Source organism: Balaenoptera musculus, chromosome 19 (assembly GCF_009873245.2).
Source record: "Balaenoptera musculus isolate JJ_BM4_2016_0621 chromosome 19, mBalMus1.pri.v3, whole genome shotgun sequence".
Classification (NCBI taxonomy): Eukaryota; Metazoa; Chordata; class Mammalia; order Artiodactyla; family Balaenopteridae; genus Balaenoptera; species Balaenoptera musculus.
Window position 1 is genome coordinate 13,391,111 of NC_045803.1, and position 20,334 is coordinate 13,411,444.

General features: G+C 55.4%; 2 protein-coding genes across 3 annotated transcripts; one reads left to right on the plus strand and one right to left on the minus strand.

Annotated features, from left to right (window-relative positions):
* The first annotated feature begins 1,135 nt into the window (after positions 1-1,135).
* Positions 1,136-3,743, plus strand: TTC9B (tetratricopeptide repeat domain 9B). Its single transcript, XM_036835134.1, has 3 exons — positions 1,136-1,898; positions 2,461-2,643; positions 3,527-3,743. Exons 1-3 carry the CDS (start codon positions 1,472-1,474, stop codon positions 3,634-3,636), a joined length of 720 nt encoding a protein of 239 aa, XP_036691029.1. The 5' UTR covers positions 1,136-1,471; the 3' UTR covers positions 3,637-3,743.
* Positions 3,744-4,083: 340 nt separating this feature from the next.
* Positions 4,084-20,296, minus strand: MAP3K10 (mitogen-activated protein kinase kinase kinase 10). Of its 2 annotated transcripts, XM_036835127.1 has the most exons (10): positions 19,070-20,293; positions 14,736-14,916; positions 11,700-11,848; positions 11,046-11,221; positions 10,175-10,421; positions 8,584-8,700; positions 6,582-6,759; positions 6,370-6,482; positions 5,309-5,995; positions 4,084-4,520 (listed from the first exon to the last, which is right to left on the minus strand). In XM_036835127.1, the coding sequence occupies exons 1-10, from the start codon at positions 19,749-19,751 to the stop codon at positions 4,198-4,200; spliced, it is 2,853 nt and encodes a 950-aa protein (XP_036691022.1). In that variant the 5' UTR covers positions 19,752-20,293; the 3' UTR covers positions 4,084-4,197. The 2 variants fall into 2 exon arrangements, with proteins under 2 accessions (XP_036691022.1, XP_036691023.1); XM_036835128.1 differs by lacking the exon at positions 4,084-4,520 and having other exon boundaries at positions 5,349-6,075; positions 19,070-20,296.
* Between the last annotated feature and the right edge of the window lie 38 nt (positions 20,297-20,334).

Consider the following 20,334-nt stretch of genomic DNA (forward strand, 5'->3'; position numbering starts at 1 on the left):
GGGAGAGACTCAGCAAAGTACAATAAAATATAGAAGAAGATGCTGCAGTTGGGATGAAAGGTGTCATGTTCAGGTTTGGGCCTGTTGGGTGGGAACTGCCATGGGACCTCCGGGGGAAGGATGTGCAGTGGGAAGGGGAGGGGACAGGGGAAATGCAGGCTTGGTGCTTGGGAATGAGACTCCAGCTAGGGTCTCGGGTGTGTGTGTGGGGGGGTAATGGTGCTAATACATAGTTACTCATTTATTCAACGACTATATGTGGATGCCGACTCAGAGTCAGCCACTTACGATCACATATCTCACAGTCTCATGGACGATAAGAAACACTGGCTGTTATTTGCCCATTACTGTACCAGGCCCTGTGCTTTACCTGCATAATATAATTCAGTTCCTACAGCTACTCTGAAGTAAGCTCATTTGTTACCTCCCTGTTACACAGAAGGAAGGTGGAGGAAGACCAAGGAGCTTGGCCAAGGTCCCACCACTGAGTAAGCGGCTAAGGAGTGTTGAAGGACAATCATTCACCCTCAGTTTTTCTCTCGAAAGCCTTTCATGTATTTCCTTCTCTACACTCTTATTATTGTGATCCTCACTCTGGGCTGTCACTTGACTGTTTTCCCACTGGTTTTCCTACCCAGACAGTGAGCTCGATAAGGGCAAGAAGCAGATCTCTCTTGTTCATCGAGTTCTCCCCTCCTCCAGGAAGTCTTCACTCACCACCTCAGCCTATGCTGGGTACCTCCTCTGGGCCGTCAGAGCCTGTTGTGCTTCCCGCGTCCCAGCCCCGACCCCCCTGCCTGTACTTCCCAGGCTATCCCACTCTGGGCTGCCACTGTCTGGTCATTGGTCTGTCTCCCCACTTCCCTAGGGACCCAGTGAGGGTAGAATCTGAGGCTCTCTCAGTCCCTGCTATGTCCCAGCATCACCCAGCCCCAAAGTTGGGCACAGAAAGATATCAGTGAATATTTGTTTGTTGCATAGATAAATGAATGGGTTCCAAAGTTGCTATCATAGTCCCATGTTACTGATGAGGATACAGAGTTCCAGGTAATTCAGGTGATTTATCTAAGTCATACAACTCGTGAGAAAATAAGCAGGTATTTGAATCTGGGCAGCTTGAGTCCATAGCCTGTGTTCTTATCCAATATGCCAAATGCCTAGCGGTCTGAAAACCAGCCTTCCACGAGGTTGTTATCTTCCTGCTCTTTCTCCCAGACTTGTTCTTTCCTTCTAGAAAGGTTTAGGAGCTTTGGGCATGGGAGAGGAGAGCAAGCAGGAGGGTTGGGAGGGTAAGGGGAGTGGGAAGAAGGGATTTGAAGGAGAGAGTGGGGAAGTCTTGAGGGGTTTCTCTAGACCCATAGGGGGCAGCCGGAGTCGGCTACCGGAGGTGCGGGGGCGGAGAAAGAATGGGGACCAGCCCCGCGGGGGGGCGATGCGGTAGCTGCAGCGGCGGCCGCAGGAGTTTCCCACAATGCAGCGCGGCGCGCTGTCCCCGGTGCTGATGCTCAGCGCTGCCCCAGAGCCTCCGCCGCGCCCGCCTCCCGCCCTTTCCCCGCCGGGCCCCAGCCCCCGCCATGGGTCGGCTCGGTCCAGTCCTGCCCCAGAGCCGTCGGGGGGCCTGGGTGCGGCTCTCGACAGCAGCCTGCGGGCCGCCGTGGCGTTTAAGGCGGAGGGTCAGCGCTGCTACCGAGAGAAGAAGTTCCGGGAAGCCATCGGCAAGTATCATCGGGCACTGCTGCAACTGAAGGCGGCGCAGGGGGCCCGCCCTGGAGGCCTGCCCGCCCCCGCCCCCGCCCCCGCCCCCGGGCCCGCCACCAGCCAAGGGCCAGCCCGCCTCAGCGAGGAGCAGCGGCGCCTGGTGGAGAGCACGGAGGTGGAATGTTACGACTCTCTCACTGGTACGGGGCCGTCGGGGAGCGCAGAGGGTGCATATGTGAGAGGGGTGGGACGTGAGAGGCACTAGTCAAGCCTTGGGGGGGCTGGAGGCTTCAAGGGGCTAGGGCTGGGGTCTGTGGTGGGAGACCTCAGAACTTGATCAGGAAGAGGGGTTGGGAGTCTAGGGGACCACAGGGAATGGGAGGAGCTGGGATGCAGGAAATGGGCTTTGGGCTGCGACCTGCGAACCTCAGGTGAGAAAAACCTACCTTGCATGAGCCATTCAAGGAGCCATCCCTCACCTCTGAGATCACCCTTTGTACTCTCCCCTACAGACACCTCCCAGCTAAGCACCTGTGAGCCCCTGTCTGTGTTTTTCGCGCCCTCTAGCGGCGGTGCAGATTGATTCTGTCTTGATTGGTCAGAAGCTTGGCGGCCCCCGGTGGCCTGAGCAATCCCTTAGGCCGGTTTCAGCCGTGGGAAAGGGAAGGGGTCCTCCGCAGCCTGAAGGCCAGGCTCCTCGCGGTCTGGTGAGGCCTGGGGTGTCGACAGGCTCTGCGAGTGTCGGTCGTGGTGCCCCCGCAGCCTGCCTGCTGCAGTCGGAGCTGGTGAACTACGAGCGGGTGCGCGAGTACTGTCTCAAGGTGCTGGAGAAGCAGCAGGGCAACTTCAAGGCGACCTACCGCGCCGGTATTGCCTTCTACCACCTGGGCGACTATGCACGCGCTTTGTGCTACCTGCAGGAGGCCCGCAGCCGGGAACCCACAGGTGAGGGGGCGGGGAGGGAGCAGGGAAAGGGGCTAGAGAGGAGCAAACAAGGGCAGGAGGATCAGGGCAGAGCTGCTTCAATGAATGCTGTACCCCTTACCTCACGTCCGGCCTCCACCCATCTACTCCTTGCACACCCCCTCATCCACTCACCTGCCGTTCGTTCGTGTCCACTCACCCATCGTTCCTCTGGCATTCACCCAACCACCTCTCATCTGTTCCATCACGAGCCCATCCTGCTGCTTCCTATTCACCTACTCAGCCACTTCCCTGGCCACTCACAACCCCCTCCCCCATCTCCATTTCCCCCTCCCCCTGAATTAATTCATCTACTCACTCACTAACCTGTTCACACACTCACCTATTGATTCACCTGTTTCCTGGCAGTGCCAGGAGATTGGCAAGGGGCAGGGGTGGCAGAGCTGGAGGCTTGTTCCTTGCCCTGTGGGATGTCATAGGGTGTGTGTGCGGTGGGGTGGCGGCAGACAAAATACTCAGTTCTGTGTGAAGAGCCACTGAAGAGGGAGCACAGCAGGTGCCTGACACAGGGTGTGGGAGCAGGGCACGATGCGTTTTCCTGCTGAGCACTTTGGAGAGAACAGGATTCTTACAGATGTCACTGGAGGGTAAGAAGTATGACAGGAGTCTCTGAGAAGAGGCATGCCTGGCAGAGGGCACAGCAGATGCAGAAGTGTGGACGTGTGACACGCCCTGCTCTGCTTGCTCGGTTGGGGCTTTTGGAGAAGGGCTCTGGCTCTACCAGCCGTGGTGGTGGGGGGGGGGCCGCCGAGGGCCGGGGACCATGAAGTGTGAGCCGAGGTGGTGCAGATGTCACCTGCTGCCCCAGGACACGCAGGTAATGCCCTGCCCACCTCCCCTGCAGACACCAACGTCCTGCGCTACATCCAGCTGACTCAGCTGAAGATGAACCGTTGCAGCCTCCAGCGGGAAGACAGTGGGGCTGGGGCTGCGTCCCGGGGTGTTACTGGCTGAGGCCAACCCGGGGGGACTGTCCCTACCCCCACTGCCCCCCACCTCACCATGTAACTTCCCCTGACTCATGTGTTTGCTGGTAAAGCACTCGTCGCTGGTGACCATAACCTCTCCGTGTGGTATTCTTGCGGGGGCCTGGGCGGGGACATGGGCCTGGCCTTCAACCCCTGGACCTCGGAGATCCAGAGAGGCCTGGGAGCATGGGGTGGGGGGGGGGTCCCACTGGGGATGATCTAGGATCAGGGCCAGGCACAGGGAAAGACACACAGCCAAGCGTGGTAGGGGGCAGGGGTTACCTTTAATGCTGCATTTTGTGCCGAATCCCCCTTGATGCCCTGTCCCTGAGTATCCCTGCCCACCCTCCCCCCCACCGCAGGGCAGGCACAGGGCCCCCCCGCCGGGATACAAAGGAATAAATTAATTGCCCTCCCTCCCCCCCTTCCCCAATAAATAGAGTGAGTATCCTGCCCAGGGCCTCCCCTGCCTTGTGGCACGGTGGGCTGGGGCGGGGCCTGGGGCGCTACATTCATGGCTGCCCAGGCGGGCGGTGGTGGGCAGGCCTCAGCAGGAGCCGTGGGCCCCGCACAGGGGCACTGTGCTGTCCTGGCTCTGCCCCTCCATATCCATGTCAAGCAGCGTGGGCTGCATGCTGGGGGGCCCGGGGCTCTCCGGAGTGTCCGGCCTGCTGGGAGGAGAGATGCTGAGTGTCTGGCCAAAGGAGACCAGTTTCCAGGGGTCCAGGCGGGGACGGCTGGCGGCTGGCCGGGGTCGTGGGGCGAAGGTCAGGGTGGTGGGGCGGCCAGGGAACTCGGGGGGCCGACGGCGGGTGGGAAACAGGCCCTGGGGGTCGGGCAGGCGGGGGAAGTCCAGAGGATCTCGAGGGCCTGGTAAGAGAGGATCAGATGAGGTGAGTGGCGTGGGCCAGAGGGTGGTGTTTAAAAGCCAGGAGCATTTACATGAAAATTGGAATTTGACTTCTCTTGAAAAATCTGCTGATTTTGTTGGGCCCACTTTCCAGCAGGGTTTGGACCTTTACCTAGCCACCGCCCCCCCCCCCCCCACCACCAATTGCTCACTCATCTGGGTGCAACTCTGGGCACAGTCCTTTATCTTTCAGAGCCCATTTCCTTGCTGCTACTCTAGACAAAGCCCTCATCCCTCGCACCTCTCTGACACTGGGCCAGGTTCACAAAGACCCACAGAGACTCCTCAGGCATGTTGCTGTCTGTGAATGGGGATGACAGCACCTTGCTACATAGGTGAGGATTAAATAAAATGATAACAGTAATTGTAGAACAAGTAGCACAGTGCCTGGTAGGAAGCCCTTAGCTCCTATCTGTTCTAATCATCTTTGTGAGTTAGTAAACTTTATAGAACAGGGCACGGCACATGGGTGTTAGCTCTAGTAATTGTTGTTGCCATTAATGTCACCTGCCTGGCCCCTTGTAGGCATTAGAGTTTGCCACCCCTACTTCATCCTGCATCTCAATTACCCAGGGACTCACAATGCCTCACAAAGCAGTGGGGGTCATGGGGACACAGGCCCTTCCTCCCCATGCTAAGCAGGAGGAGGATGCCTTAGGGGTCGTCGCTGGGCTGGGACATAGGTCTTTGGCGGGGGCACGGGAGATGGGCCTTTTTCTGCGCCCTGGGCGCGTGGAGCCTCACTCACCAGGGCCAGGGCCGGTGGGCTCGGGCGCCCCCCGCTGCCCCAGCGCCCCGTCTGACGGCGTCCTCCGGTGCCCGCGGCTCACAGCGTGCGCGGCCGTGACGTGGGTGGGCGTGAGTGACTGGCGGGGGTCCTTCTTGAAGCTCTCCAGCTCCAGGTCCACCAGGGGGTTAGTGCTGGGCGCGGGCGCGGGCGCGGGTGGGGAGGGCGGCGGGGAGGGCGCGGCCGGCGCGGCCTCGTCGCTGTCGGAGCGCAGCAGCGAACGCGTGGAGTTGCAGTCGGACACGGACGACAGCGACACGAGGGTGGCCGAGGGCGCCAGGCCCGGGCCGGGGGCCGCGTCATCGCGGCGGCTCGGGGAGCGCGCGGGTGGGCTGAGGCCCCGCGGGAAGCGGCCGCCGCGGGGGAAGAAGAGGCCATCGAGCCAGCTCCGCTGCTCCTCGCCGTTGGCCGAGCGCACCTCGGCCACGTCGGCGCCCAGGCCCACGGCGCCCAGCAGCGTGGCGCAGCCCAGCAGCGCGAGCTCGCAGCGCCGCCGGGAGCCGTGCCCGGGCCGGGCGGGCGGCGTTGGCTCCCACGGCGCCCGCGCCCCGGGGGAGGGCTGGCTGGGCAGCGGCACCGTGAGGTAGGACGGGGTGGTGTAGGGCGAGGGGGGCACGCTGCTGCCTCCGTCCGCCTCCGCGAACTCCTCTGCAACCGGGAGAGGGCCGTCACCGGACTCGACTCCCTTAACTCTAGGCGCCTGGCCCCTCGGCCCGCCCCCCTCGGACCTGGAGGCAAGGGGTTGCCCCAGTGAAATGACCCCTCCAACAAGAGCACCAAGGCCCACTAAGCGTGGTTCCCGACTATTTCTCCCCTCAAACCCCCTCCTCCTGGGAACGATCCCCACACCCCAGGGACCGGCTGCTCCCATTCCAGGTATGTGTCCTACCCTCCGGCCCAGTGAAATCCGGCTCCCTCCTTGCAGCCCTGGGGCATGGTCACCCCTTGGTCTTGGGTTACGGAACCCTTTGCCAGGGAATATTCCTTCCCCCTCCCTTTTAAAGGCGCCCTCACCCTCTTACCCATCTCATTGAGGCTAGCAAAGCCTGGGGTGATGGGAGTGTGTTTGGGGGATTTGCCCAGGTTGGGGGCACTTGACGACCACTGTTTGCTTCCTTCTCCCAGGGCCTTCAGCCTGCAGGGGTCACCAAAGATGGGGGGTTATAGGCCTCCTGGCTGCCAAGGGCCTGGGGAGGAGGCACAGGGTGTGGGATGGGCTCCACGTAGCCAATACCTCTCCTCTCCTCCAGCCCGCTCCTTCTGCAGCGTGGAGCTGGGCCCCCAGGTCCGGCCCTTCTTCTTGCCCCCAACCAGTTCTTCCTTCTTTGGGGGTCCACTGTTGCGGCCCCACGTCCCACTGCCACCACTGCTGCTGCCACTGCTGCTACCTCCACCACCATCCACAGGAGTCACTGGGCCGAGAGAAGCCACTTGGTTAGTGGGTCTCAGTCTGTCCCCGCTGAGCTCCCAGCCTTACTCTCCCCCCCTTGTTCCCACCCTCCACCTGGAAGCCCAAGGGAGCTTGGGCTCTAACCCCAGTCATGACCCTTCCCTGCTCTGCATCCTTCCACAGCTCCCCACTGCTGTCAGGACGACGTCCCGGCTCCCTCAGTTTCATCACCCGTCACTTCTCACAGCCTAACCCTTCAGCCATCCATTCATTCCCAAAGGTTTACTAGCACCTGCTATGCGCCAAGCCCTGTGGCAGGTGCTGAGAAGACAGCAGTGGTCAAAGCAGACAAAAGTCCCTGCCCTGGGGACTTCCCTGGTGGTCCAGTGGCTAAGACTCTGCACTCCCACTGCAGGGGGCCCGGGTTCAATCCCTTGTCAGGGAACTAGAGCCCACAGGCTGCAACTAAAGATCCCACACGGGGCAACGAAGATCCTGCACACCACAACTAAGACCCGGTGCAGCCAAATAAATAAATAAATATTAAAAAAAAAAAAAAAAGTCCCTGCCCTGAGGAGTTTACATTTTAGTGGGTGAGGACAGACGGTCAACAAGAGTCACACTAGGTACATCATCTGGGTAGGGGGCTAGAAGGTGATAAGCGCTGTGGGAAATATAAAGCAGGTAAGGGGTTTGGGGAGTTAGGGAAGGTCTCATGTGTGAGTAGGAGAAATCTGAGCAAAGACTTGAAGGAGGTGAGGGAGTGAGTCAAGTTGATACAAGGGAGAGGAGCCTTTCAGGCAGAGGGAACAGCAGATGCTGAGGCCCTGTGGAGTGTTCTGGAACAGACTTGTTCCCTGCAGAGTCAGTTGCTCTCTCTCCTCTGTTCCCATCACACGTTGAACGTACCCCGATACTAGTACTGACTACCACTGTTTGGTCATTATTTGTCTTTGCGTCCCCCCAGGAGAATGACCTCTGGGGCCTGGTACAAAGCAGGTGCCTAAACAGAAGTGTGTGTAGGGGGTGGTGTGTGGGGCGAGGCCAGGGGTGAATGATGGGGCAGAACAGACTGGGGAGCCGGCCGGGTATACTTCAACTCATCAGCAAACCCTGACAGCTGTACCTCTGCCATGTAGCTGACTCACCATCTCCCCTCTTCAAGGCCCCCGCCCTGGCCCAGCCCCCTCGTCTCACTTGTCTCCCACCTTTACTCCTGCTCTCCTCCAATCCCTACTCCTCACGGTGGCCAGAGGGAAAAGGTTAATTTTACCACATCACTGCCTTGCTCACAGCCCTCCAGAGACATCCCTGTCTCATTTAAAATAAAATCCAGATTCCTTATCCCGGCTCTTAAGGCCCAGTGTGATCCTCCCCTGTTGAACCCTTGACCATAAGCCTAGTGCTCTCTCTCCCGTTCATCCTACTCCAGCCAAGTTGACCTTCCCAGCTGATAAACACACCATGCTTGTTCCTGCCTCTGGGCCTTCGTCTTTGCTGTTCCCTCTGCCAGGGACACTGTTCCTTCAGATCTCTGCATGTGTCACTCCTCCTTACCATGCAGGTCCCTGCTCAAACCTCGGCTTCTCTGACAGGCCTTCCTTGTGACTTAAAAACAGCAACTCTCCTGTTTTACTCCCTTCCCTGATTTCCTTTATAGCGCTTATCACTACAGGAAATTATCCTGCTCACCAGCTTGTTTACTTGTTGTCTGTTTCCCCTCATGAGAATGAGGGAGGGGACCCTGCCCACCTGGTCCCCTGATGTTGCTCTGGCTTGGTACAAGGTATGTGCTCAGAGAAGTCTGTTCGCTGACTGACTGCTCAGGGCCTTGGGAGATACTCACGGCGAATGGCCCTCAGCCGGGGGATGATGCTGGGGCTCGCGGGCGGGCTGACCCCATCTGAGCCTTTCCGTTTGTCCAGGGTTGGAGAGGCCTGGACCGTGATCTTATGTTCAAAGCCTGCGAAAAGAAAGACTTCCCTAAGCACACGGTTGCACGGGTAGCCAAAGAGAAGGTCCCTTTGTAGAAGGAGAGAAGGAATGCCACCGTTTTGTATTCCTTCATGCAGTGGTTCTCAAAGTGTGTTCCCAGACCAGCAGCGTCAGCGTCAAGTGGAAACCTCTTGGAAACGCAGATTCTTGGGCCCTCCCTTAATCAGGAACTGTGGGGGTGAGGGGCAGCAATCTAACTGCGGTGTACAAGTCCCCCAGTTTCCTCTGATGCACACTCGGGTCTGAGAGCCACTGCCCTGAGGATCTAGGCCTGAGTGTCCAATATGGTGGTCATTAGCCACGCACGGCAAGTGGGCGCTTGAAATGTGGCTTGTGCAACTGAGGAACTGGAGAGTTCTACCTTTATTTAATTGTAAGTAATTTGAGTTTACCTTTCAAAACAGACACTCAGTTCAGTCATCGGAAACATTTAAGCATGTTTGGAACAACTTTGGTATGTGAATCTGCTTTTTCAACTGTACATTTTATGAAATCTAAATAGAGGTCAAGATTTTTTGATGAAAATTTAGAGCCAATTTAGATTTAGCCAATTTAGAGCCAATTTTTTGATGAAAATTTAGAGCCATCTCAATTTAGAGATTGAGATGCACTGTAAATATAAAATACACACTGGATTTCAAAGATTTAGTGTGAAAAAAAGAAGGTAAAATATCTCATTAACAATTTTTCTTGTACTGACTACATGTGAAACTACAACATTTTGGGTATATTTGGCTAAACAAAATATATTAATGTTAATTTCACCTGTTTTTTTTCCCCTTTTTCATATGGCTACTAGAAAATGTAAAATTACACATGTGGCTTGCATTATATTTCTGTTGGCTGGTGCTATTCTAGGCACTGCTTTAGGGCTTGTAACATCTCTTGTAACAAAGAGAGAGAAATCAGTATGATGTGCCTTCTGATGTTACCTAGGAAGCAACATTTAAAAAAAAAAAAAAAATCAAACCTGAACTTGAAACTGAGTAAGCCCTGAGATCCAACTATTAGGTTGAGCCATGTGAAACTTCTGTTTCTGTAGGTCAAAAATGGCTGAACATCAGCAATTTCACATGGTTTAACCTAATACCAATTTATAGGAAATTCAGGGGACAGAGGGACATGTTAAAAGATACCAGGGAGATGCAAGCAGCAAAATCAGACTGTGGGAAATGCTACAGGATAAATGATGCAGTTCCTCGACAAATTATTGGCAAGGAGGAAAAAGAGGCAGATTAAAAGACATTAAACAAATAGCTGGGAGATAAAACTATAAGGAAAAGTAAGGAAGTGATTGCCCTAAAAGTCAAGACAGGGGTTACTCTTAGGGAGCGGCAGGGGGATGTGTTTGGACAGGGCGTGTGGAAAAGGAAGAGATAACCCCCGGGTTGGGGATGCTCTCAGCGGCCTCTCGGGGACGCTCGGGGGACGTGGGCGGGTACCGGAGGGCAGGCTGATGTGGCTGCTGCCTTCTCGCAGCTTGAGCAGGCGGCTGCGCTTGAAGTTGCCCTTGCGTTTGCGGACCCTGGGCTTCTCCTGGCTCAGCTGGCACATGAGCAGGTGCAGCTCCCGCTCCACGATGTCCATCTCGCGCTCGGCCAGCTCCTGCTCGCGCCGCCGCAGCTGCTCTTCCTGGAACCGCTGCTCCTGCGCCGCCCGCAGCAGCTCCTCCTCGCGGCTACGGAGCTCCTGGAGAGGGGATGAGGGGCTTGGGGCTAGGAGCTTAGCTACTCTGCCCCTGGGGATGGCTCCAGGGCTGCGGGGTCTGGTTGGTGTCCTGCTCAGGGCTGTCCTGCTGTGGGGCAAATTGGGGGCACAATCCAACTTACACTTCACTAGCCAGGCTGGGTGCCAGGGCAGGGCACTGTGTTAGCTCAAAGAAAGGGGTGGCTTTTCTTTTTTCCTTCCTCTTTGATTTTTAATTTTTTAAGTCTTCAATTTGGAAAACATCCACAAAAGGAGAGAAAGTGCACCCCGTGTACCCATCATCCAACTTCAACAATTTTCTATACTTTGCAAATCTTTTTTCATGTATCACCTTCCTTCTCTCCTCTCTCCCCATTTTTGCTGTAGGATTTTAAAGCCAATCCCAGACCTCATGCAGTGTCACTTGTAAGTACTTCAGTGCAGGGTGCCTTTTTTTTAATCAACCTTCCAACAGGAGGCTGTCTTTTCCTAATATGCAAAAAAGGCTCCCTTGGCCCTGCATGGACTCAAAGACCCCTGGGCTCAGGGGAAGGGACTCTGCCCCATCCAAGGCATCAGAACTCAGGGATCTTGCTCCATCCCTCCCACCTTGCCTCCTGCCTTCACCTTCTCCTTGGTCCGGAGGTCATCGAACATGTGTTGAATCTCCAGCTTCCAGTCTTCCTGCAGCGAGTGGAAAGACTCCAGAGGCATCTGGAACAGGGCTGACTGTTCGATGACTTCAAGTTGCTTCAAGATGCTGCCGAAATCTGGCCGCCCGTGGGGGTCTGGGTCCCAGCATTCTGGGGTGGGGGTGGAGAGGACAGCAGTGGGAGTGGAAATGTCAGTGGCCATGCTCTGGGGCATCAGCCTGCTCAGTGGAGGCAGGACTTTAAGGGACTGTGGACAAACAGCTCCCATGGAGCCGAGGGGAAGGAATTCAAAGCCAAATTCCTGGAAATGTTTCACTTGGTGAAACTCTGGGGAGAGAAACTCAGGGACCTGTTCCCTGACTGGTGGTAGAATCAAGGATCAGGGAGGAATCCCAGGGCCAGTGAGTCCTAACAGGTTGCCCTCAGGAGCTGTGGGCCTAGCCAGAACACAGGTCTGGAGGCCATGGAGCCAACTGTGGGGGAGACTGTTCATGGTCCCATGGTTCCAGCCCCTTGTCCCTCACTCCTGGGCCCAAAGGTATGGGTGGGTGTGAAAGAGTGAGGTCTGGGCCTGAGGGCCCCTGCCACCCCTAGCTGAGCCTACCCTCTCCACGGGGCCCTGGCTCACCCTCCAGTAGGCGGGCAAAGGGCTCGGGGCATGTGGAGGGAATGGGCAGAGTCAGCTTGTTCATAGCCACACCATATGCCACGGCCAAGGCGTCGATTTCACGGTAGGGGACCTCACCCGTCAGCAGCTCCCAGAGCAGAACTCCGAAGCTGCAGGTGGGGGAGAGGGAGGGGTGATGCCACAGCCCACCCTAATCCTCACCTACACCCCAGCCCTGCCTCCAGTCCCATGGTGGGCCTTCCTCCCCCCAGCAGCCAGCCCTGGCCAATGAGGCTGCAACAACCTGACTTGACCTCCATCGGCCTGATCTGGTGGGGTTGGTTCTCTGATGTCTCTCCTTTGCTCTGCCTCTCTTCCCTCTCTTCTGCCTGAAAACCTTCAGTGGGTTCCCCATGCCCACTGAGCAAATCCACCCTTCTTAGCCCTGATCTTGATGACCCCTGCAGCCTCGCCTCTAAGCATTCTCAGCCCCGTACCACTCCCAGCTTCATCTTGCAGCCACGCTGAACAGGTGAACAAACGCTGTTCTTCCTAACCTCTGGCCTTTGCACATGCTGTTCCCTTGGTTGAGAACACCCTTTCCTTTGCCTAACGGTCCTTTAAGTCACAACTCAGGTGCCCCCTCTACCAGGAAGCCTTCCTTGATTCCACAGCCTCCAAAGCTGGGTTGGAGGCCCCTTCACTATGTTTCCATAGAACCCTCTGCACTTACCTCTAAAAACAAGTTAACACTATTTAATATTTATAAAGCACTTACTCCAGGCCAGCACTGCTCGAGGCCTCACAACAGTCCTGTAAGGCAGAAGGCACTGGTATGACCCTCATTTTATCCAATGAGCAGGTGCAGGCAGAGAGAGGTTAAGTTGTTTGCTTAAAGTCACACTGCTCGTAAGTGATGGAGCCACACTGAGACTTAGGTCTGTCTGATGCCCACGACAGCGTCCTTAATGGCTACATAATTCCAGAGCATGCATCACTGTGCTACAGTCACCTGCGTGTCCATCTTCCCCAGTAAACTGTTCTCCTTCTGGATCCTGATCACTGTTTCATGCAGTGCCCAACACGTAGTAGATCCCCGTGCTCCCCCGTTGCATGCATTCATTCAACATACACTTATTAAATGTCTGCTGTGTGCCAGGCATCGTTCCAGGTACGGGAATAAGATAGACACCACCCCTGCCCTCATGCAGCTGACAGCTTCCCCTCCTCTCTCAGTGACAGCACTGGTAAATTTGAGCTGGGCAAATGCTGCCTGAAATAATCTTCCATCCTCCTTTGCATCTAAGTGTGCCCATATGGCAACGGTTCTGGCCAGTGGGATATAGAAGAGTGTGTAGGGTGCAACTAACTTCCAGGAAGTGTCCTTAAAGGGAAGGGGTTCCCTTTCCTCTTTTCTCCTTCCTCCTGGTTGGAATATAGACATAAAATCTGGAGCTCAAGCAGCCATGTTGGACCATGAAGTGGACTTGGGAATGGAGGCTATACAAGGTGGAGAAAAGTAACAGTGGCTTGTAACTGGAGGGGGCCAGACCCTCCCCTCACAACCTCTGCCATGTCTCTGGAAACCTGTGGGGATGTTTTGATTGTCACAATGACTGGGGAGTGCTACTGACATTTGGTGGCTGGGAATCATGGATACTTAACATCCTGAAAGGTACAGGACAGTACCACACAAGGAACAATTATCCTGCCCAGTGTCAGTGACACCACAGTAAAAAACCCTAACATAGGACTCAATCCCTAATGCTGGGGTTTCTATATCACGTAAAAGTCATGGGCTTTTACATGAGAGCAAAAACATTAGTCTTGTTTTTATTTTGGGTTTTCTGTTCCTTGCCACTGAGATATGGCTTCCATAAATGTTTGGGACCATAAATGAATGCCTTACGTGAAGCAAGACTAAACTTCCCCCCAAAGGGCTGCACTGCTCTAGTTGAGAATTCCTGTCTTATTTGTCTGCCCCAATACCATGACTTTGCGGCTTGGTCCATCTGGAGCCTAGCCAGGGACTGATCTGTGTTTGGCTTCCCACCGCAAGTAGAAGGTTGAGTTTCTGCTGTCACTGGGTCTCGCAGGCAATGAACAGCCTTCTCATTGGCCTCCTGCCCCAACTCCTGTCCCCTACAATCCATCAGGCGAGGGAGATTTTCTGATGTTAAATCAGATCATGTCATTCACAAATGCCTCTAATGGCTTTCCAGTGCACTTAGAATAAACCTGGATCTGCTCCCTCACCTGTAAGGCCCTCCGGCTCTCCCTCCTCCATCATTTCCTACTACTTTCCTCCTTGCCTGCTCTGCTCCAGCCACATGTTCCTTTCTGGAACATACCATGCTCGTTCTCACCTCAGTTTCTCCTTCGTGGAAGCTGTGCCCTCTTCCTGGGAAGCCTCTTCTCCTAAACTTTGCATGACTGGCTCCTGCTTGTCATCCAGGACTCAGCTCAAGTACCACTTCTCAGAAGAGCCTTTCCCAAAGTCATCTCCAGCCCTCAGAGTGCTTTTCAATCAACCTCCTAGCTCGTAACACTGTCTAGTACTTTTCTGGTGGATTAATTTACAACCTTTTAAAAATTATTTTTACAATTTCAACTTAAAAACAGCCTTTTTAGCTTCTGAGGTATGTATTATTCCCGTGGGCAGGAAATGGGTCTGTTTTTATATACTGCTGTATCCCTAGCTCCCAGTGCAGTTGGATGGATGAATGAATGAATGAATGGTTACCTTCAAAGGTCTCAATTTCCTGTTTGATGAGTGGGGGCAGTGTAATGGATGGTGTCTGAGGGGTCTTTGGTGCTGACCACCTATCTTTACACTTTTGGAATTTTCAAACGTAATCCAAGTCCTCCTCAGCTGCCACTTCTGCTAGCAGAGCAGCCACCTGCTTTTGTGCTTGTCTGATGGTCTGACCTTGCTGGCGGGCCCCTTTGCCAGACTCGGATCCCCGCTGCAGTGGCAGACCGTCCCTCCCACTCTGCCGTTTCCCCCTTCCTCCCTCCTCCCCTCCCAGGAGGCCTCCCCTGTCCCACCGTCAGCACCTCCAGACGTCACTGCTTTTGGAGAAGAGGGAGAGACGGATAACCTCCGGAGCCATCCAGGCGTAAGTCCCCGCAGCGCTCATTTTGGTGGTCTTGTGCCACTCACGGGCGAGGCCGAAGTCCGTGATTTTGAGCACCGTATCTGCGAGGTTGTGGTTCTCAATGGCCTCCAGAATTAGAACTGTGGGTAGGAAGAAAGGTGGGTCACCCCAGACCTGCTGGGCTGCAGACCTGTGTGTCCTGCCCCCGCCTCAGCTGGAATCTCCTACTTGTTCTCTCCCTGCCGCCTGGGGTCGCCCCCCCTCTGCAGCAGCTCCTTTCCTGGCTTCGAAGACCATGAACGCTTTCCTGATGGCCTAATCCCTGCCTCAGGCTCCCATGAGGGGTTGGGGAGCTTCTCCTGAGTTCACTGGCCTCCTGACTCCAACTTGGGCTCAGGGAAGCTCTGAAATGTCGATGGCCACGGCCTTGGTTCTCCTTGGCCCAGGCCTTGAATTCCCAACCACCGCAGAAGTGGCAACTACAAACCATGAGCAGAAGGGGATGGTTTTCCTTTCCTTTTTGTCACCTGCTGTGGGTAGCTGCATTCATGGCCCCAATTCTGCTCCTTTCTGTGTCACACTCTTTGTATCTCCGCATCCTTTACTCTGGGTTGGCCGTATGACTTGCTTTGTCTGATAAAATGAGGCAGAAGTGACAGAATGCTAGTTCCAAGCCCAGGCCTCTCATGTCTCTTTGCCCTCTTGCCCTTCTGCCATCACTAAGAGAACATGCCTCGGCTAGCCTGCTGGTCCAAGGAACATGAGAGATACTTGGGGCAAAGCCTCTCCAGCTGAGCCCCGCCTAAATCAGTTTACCCTCCATCAGGCCTGCAAATGTATGAGCAGTAATAAAGGACACTGAGTTTTAAGACACCAAGTTCGGGGAGGGGGGGAGGGGGGGAGGGTTGTTACACAGCATTATTATGACAAAAATCTGACTGATATATCCCCCAAGCATATTGAATGGTTCCAACTTACTTGCTGCCTAGGGTTATTACTAACAACAATAACAACCATGGCTAGTGTTTATTAGGAGCCTATTATATGACAGGCACTGTGCTAAGTCCTTTATACAAATTAACTAGCAAGCAACCCACTTTATTGACTAGCAAACTGAGGCTCAGAGAGATGAAGTCACTTGGCCGAGATCACACAGCTAGAAAATGGGGGGGAGCTCCCGGGTGGCCTAGTGGTTAGGATTCCGGGCTTTCACTGTTGTGGGCCGGGTTCAATCCCGGGTTGGGGAACTGAGATCGCGCAAGGTGCACGGTGCGGCCAAAAAAAAGAGAAAATGGTGGGGCAAAGACCCAAACTAGATCTGTCATCAGAGTCCAATCTCTTAACTGCCGTGATATTCTACTACCTTCTGTCAAACAGAAGGTATTGTACAGTATCCTGCCTGGGTTTGAATCCCAGCTCTGCCACTTATTCATTGCATAACCTTATTTACCTTATTTTTAACACTACGATTTCTCCTCTGTTAAATGGAGATGATAATGGCATTGACCTTCTAGGGTTGTAGTAAAGATTTATTTCCTGAAGCAATAGTAGGCCCTCTAAAAGCATCAGCTCTCTTTATTAGTGTGTGATGTTGCCATAATTGTTCCTTATTTCTCTACCTTTATCTTTGGCCATTCCTGGCTACTTCTCCAATCATCATAACAATGAGGCAATTCTACTGTCATACCCATTTGGCAGATGAAGAGACTAAGTTTTAGAGAGCTCAGACCACTGCCCAAGGTAACACTGTTGGTAATCTTGTCCCTTCTTTAAAACCCAACTCAAATGTCACCTCCTCCTGGAAGCCTCTTGAGACTCTCTAGCATGTGACTCTACCTCTCAGAAGTCCTCCCTTCTCGAGTCACCAACTTTCCTGTTTGTGGAGTGACCCTGTGACAGAGGGAACACCCCATGGTCTTACACTTTATTTCTGCATCTCCCAGGCTGGGCCTAAATCAATTCACTTAAAAAAGTATTTATCTGATTATGTTACCCCTGCTTAAGACCCTCTAATGGCTTCTACTACATTGAATGAAATATCCAAAGCCCTCACAGTGGCCCCCACGGTTAATGTGATCTGGCCCGTCTACTTTTATGACCTCACCTCCTTCCACCTCTGCCTCACTCCTGCTCTTCCGACCTCTTCGGTCTCCCTGCTGTTTCTCCAACAAGGCAGCTTCCTCCCCACCTCAGGACCTTTGCCACACCCGGATCTTTGTAAAGCTGGGTCCTCTGGCTTCAGGTCTCGGCTCAAATGTTGCCTTCCTGGAGCTCTGATCTAACGAGCTCCCTCTGCCCCATCCTTAATCTGCTTTATTTCCTTCAGAGTCCTTGATACTCTCTGAAATTATGTTATCTATTTAAATATCAACCATCCATTTTTGTTCACTAGACTATAACTTCTATGGGGGTGGAGGGGTCTTGCCTCGTTCACATCTGTCTTGCCTTGTCCACATCTGTAATCCCAGAGCCCAGGACAGTGCCTAGTACACTTAATTCTGCTTCAGAATTATTAGTTGAATAAAACAGTGAATGAATGATGTCAGATGAGGAGCTCCTCAGGGGAGGCTGAACGGGGGAAGCTGTACTGTGGAGGCCCTGTTTCCTCTGTCTCAGGCATGGAGCAGTTCCATTGCCCAAGCATGAAGCCCTGGCCTAAGAGCCCCACCAACGCTTTGTCCAAGTGGCATTGGCTACAGAAAAACTTGGGGGAGTGGGAGCATGTCCTGATACCCACCCTGCAGGCTGTGAATCAGCAGGGGCGAGGCAGGGCTGAGAAGGGACCCCAGGCTTCAAGAGGAGCGTGTTGGCAGTCCTGCCTCCATCTACCCAGCATTTCAGGAGTCAGAGCATCAGCATCAATGGAGATGGGGACCATCGGTCTGTCTCGCTCAATTCTCTGGGGCTGGCGCAGGGCTTGGCGCACCCTGGGCACTTGGTAGCTATCTATCTGTTGAGTGTATGAATGCCAGGCCTGTCAGGAAAGGAAGACTCCGTCCCTCTATCCTACGGACTTGCAGTTGGTGGTGGTGAAGCCTAGCAACGAACATGAAACAGTGGGATGGGGTCAAACAAACTTCAAGACGTAGAACTGACAGGAGTCAGAAATAGATGAGATGTGAGGGCTGAGGACAAAGAGAAGACCCTCACATATCACGTGAGGGCAGGGAACATTCTGGCCCCACTCACTGTTGATCTCTCTTGCTTAGTATATGATCTGGCCCAGTAAATACCAAACGAAAAAGTAAATTGAACAAATAAATGCAGAAATGAAAGGGAGTGACATGAGGCAGAGGAAGGACGGGAGAGCCAGGAATTCCCTGCTGTATTCTAAGGGTCAGGACAGGGCCTAGTACACAACAGGTGCTCGGGAAATATCTGGGAAATGAATGAATATCCGGGGAATGATTGTGAGTGCTGTAAGGGCAGAAACCATGGCTGTTTTGGTCCCTGTTGGGCTTCTACTTGATAGGTGCTCAATTAATATTTGACATCATGAGAAGCTCCTTGATCTAGATGTAGGTTCTGGGGAACCTTGCCTTCCATCTGTCCCCAGACCTCATTCAACCAACCAATCCACTTTTGAAAGTCTATGACAGGCCAGACAGCTTGGATGCTTTTACATAAGCCACATCCCTTTTCCTCCTCCCTCATCTTTCCCAGTGTGTCTTGGCTAGCTGGGGCAGAGGCCTAGGAGGACACCAGGAAGTGGTTCTCAACTGAGGGCTAGTCTGCCCTCCAGAGGACATTCGGCAATGTCTGGAGACATTTTTGGTTGTCATAACTGGGGGATGGGGGGTGGAGAATGCTAATGGCATCTAGTGGGTAGAAGCCAAGGATGCTACTAAGTGACCTCCATCACACAGGACAGCCCCCTGCAATCATCCGGCCCCAAATGTCAATAGCGCTGAGACTGAGAAACCCCGACTCCAGGCCAGGTTCTATCTGTCTCTGCCTGGTGGACTCTGGCAGCGTGGCTGGACAGTAAGTGCCATGAGGGCAGGCACTGTACCTGTCCTATTTACAGCAGGGAGCACAGGGCCTGTCACGGTGTTCACTGATACATATTTATTGGGCTACTGTGACTGTAGCCTAGGAGGCAGGTATTCCTTCAACCTTTCTGGGCCTCCTTTTCCTCTCTTAATGGGGCAAGGACTGCCTCACCTGGCCCTGAAGGTATACTGCTGCCCCTTCTTGCCCCAGGCAGTGTCTTCTGGTGTCCCCATCCCGCCACCTAGGCTTGTCCTCACAAGGTTCTACAGAAGCAAGTTTTTTGGGGAGGACACCACTTACTGTTGATGGACTTGAGGTCCCGGTGGATGATGGGCACAGGGGCATCATTGTGTAGGTAGTTCATGCCCCGGGCCACCTGTACAGCCCAGTTGACCAGCACGTGAGGGGGCACCCGGCGCCCTGCCAGCACCCTGCTCAGTGCGCCCCCCCTGGCATACTCCATCACCAGGCAGAGGTGTGGGGGGCTGAGGCAGGCGCCCCTGAGGGCAATGATGTTGGGGTGCTGCAGGGCTCCAAAGAGCCGGGCCTCCTGGCGCACCTGCTCTGCTGTCACTGCCGGGTCCCGTTCAGGGTCCAGCCGGGCGGCCTTGACCGCCACCTCCTCGCCATGCCACAGGGCCCGATAGACCTTGCCAAAGCCCCCTACACCGATGATCTCCTCCAGCTGCAGCTGGTGGAAGGGGATCTCCTGGGGCAGCTGGAGGTCCGCGGGCGCGGCGGGGGTGCCGGGGGCCACGTAGTTGCTGGGGAAGACGCCCACACGGCCGCTGGGTAGCTGCCCGGTCCACCAGCCCTCGTCGCCCGATACGGCACAGTCCTGGGAAAGCACCTGGACGCGGTCGCCCCTCCGCAGGGTCAGCTCCTCGTCGCCCGCCGCCTCGTAGTCGAACACTGCTGTCCAGACGGGCCCCGCGGGGGTCGTGCCCCACTCCTTGGCCGCCCCCCACTCCTCCTCCTCCATGGGGGTGGGGCCAGGGGCTGCGGGAGGCCGCTTCACACAGGCTGCCCGCGGGATGCAGAGGGCGGGCCCCGGCGGCCAGGATGGGGGGCAGTCCCTGCGGGTTCTAGGGGGCTCCTGGTGGCCATGGCTGGGGGGCCCTCCGCAGGAGCAAGAAAAAGCCTCTTTAAAACGGCAGGGTTGTCCCCTCTGATTCAGCTGTCCAGGCAGGGTGGGGTGGGGGAAGGGCGGCGGGTTCACCTCTCCCCACTAAACGTCAGGGCGCTAAGAAGGCCTGGCCGCGCGGCTGCCGAATTCCTGCCGGGGTCCGCCGGTGGGGGACGAGGGTGAGGGAAGCAGGCAGCCCCCTTCCCCGCGCCTCTCACCCCGCGCAGCTCCACCGGCGGCCCCCGGCTCCGCATCCCGGGCCACGATCGCCGGGCGGGGCGGGGCTGGCGGAGCCCCCCCAGGACGGGGTGGCGCGCCCCTCGGCCTCCTCACGCGCGGGGCGGCCGGGCGGCCCCCATCCTCAGCATCGGGCTCCCGGTCGGCCCCAGCCCCTGCCCCCGCCCGCCGCTTCCCGGGGCCGCCGGCAGTGCCTGAGTGA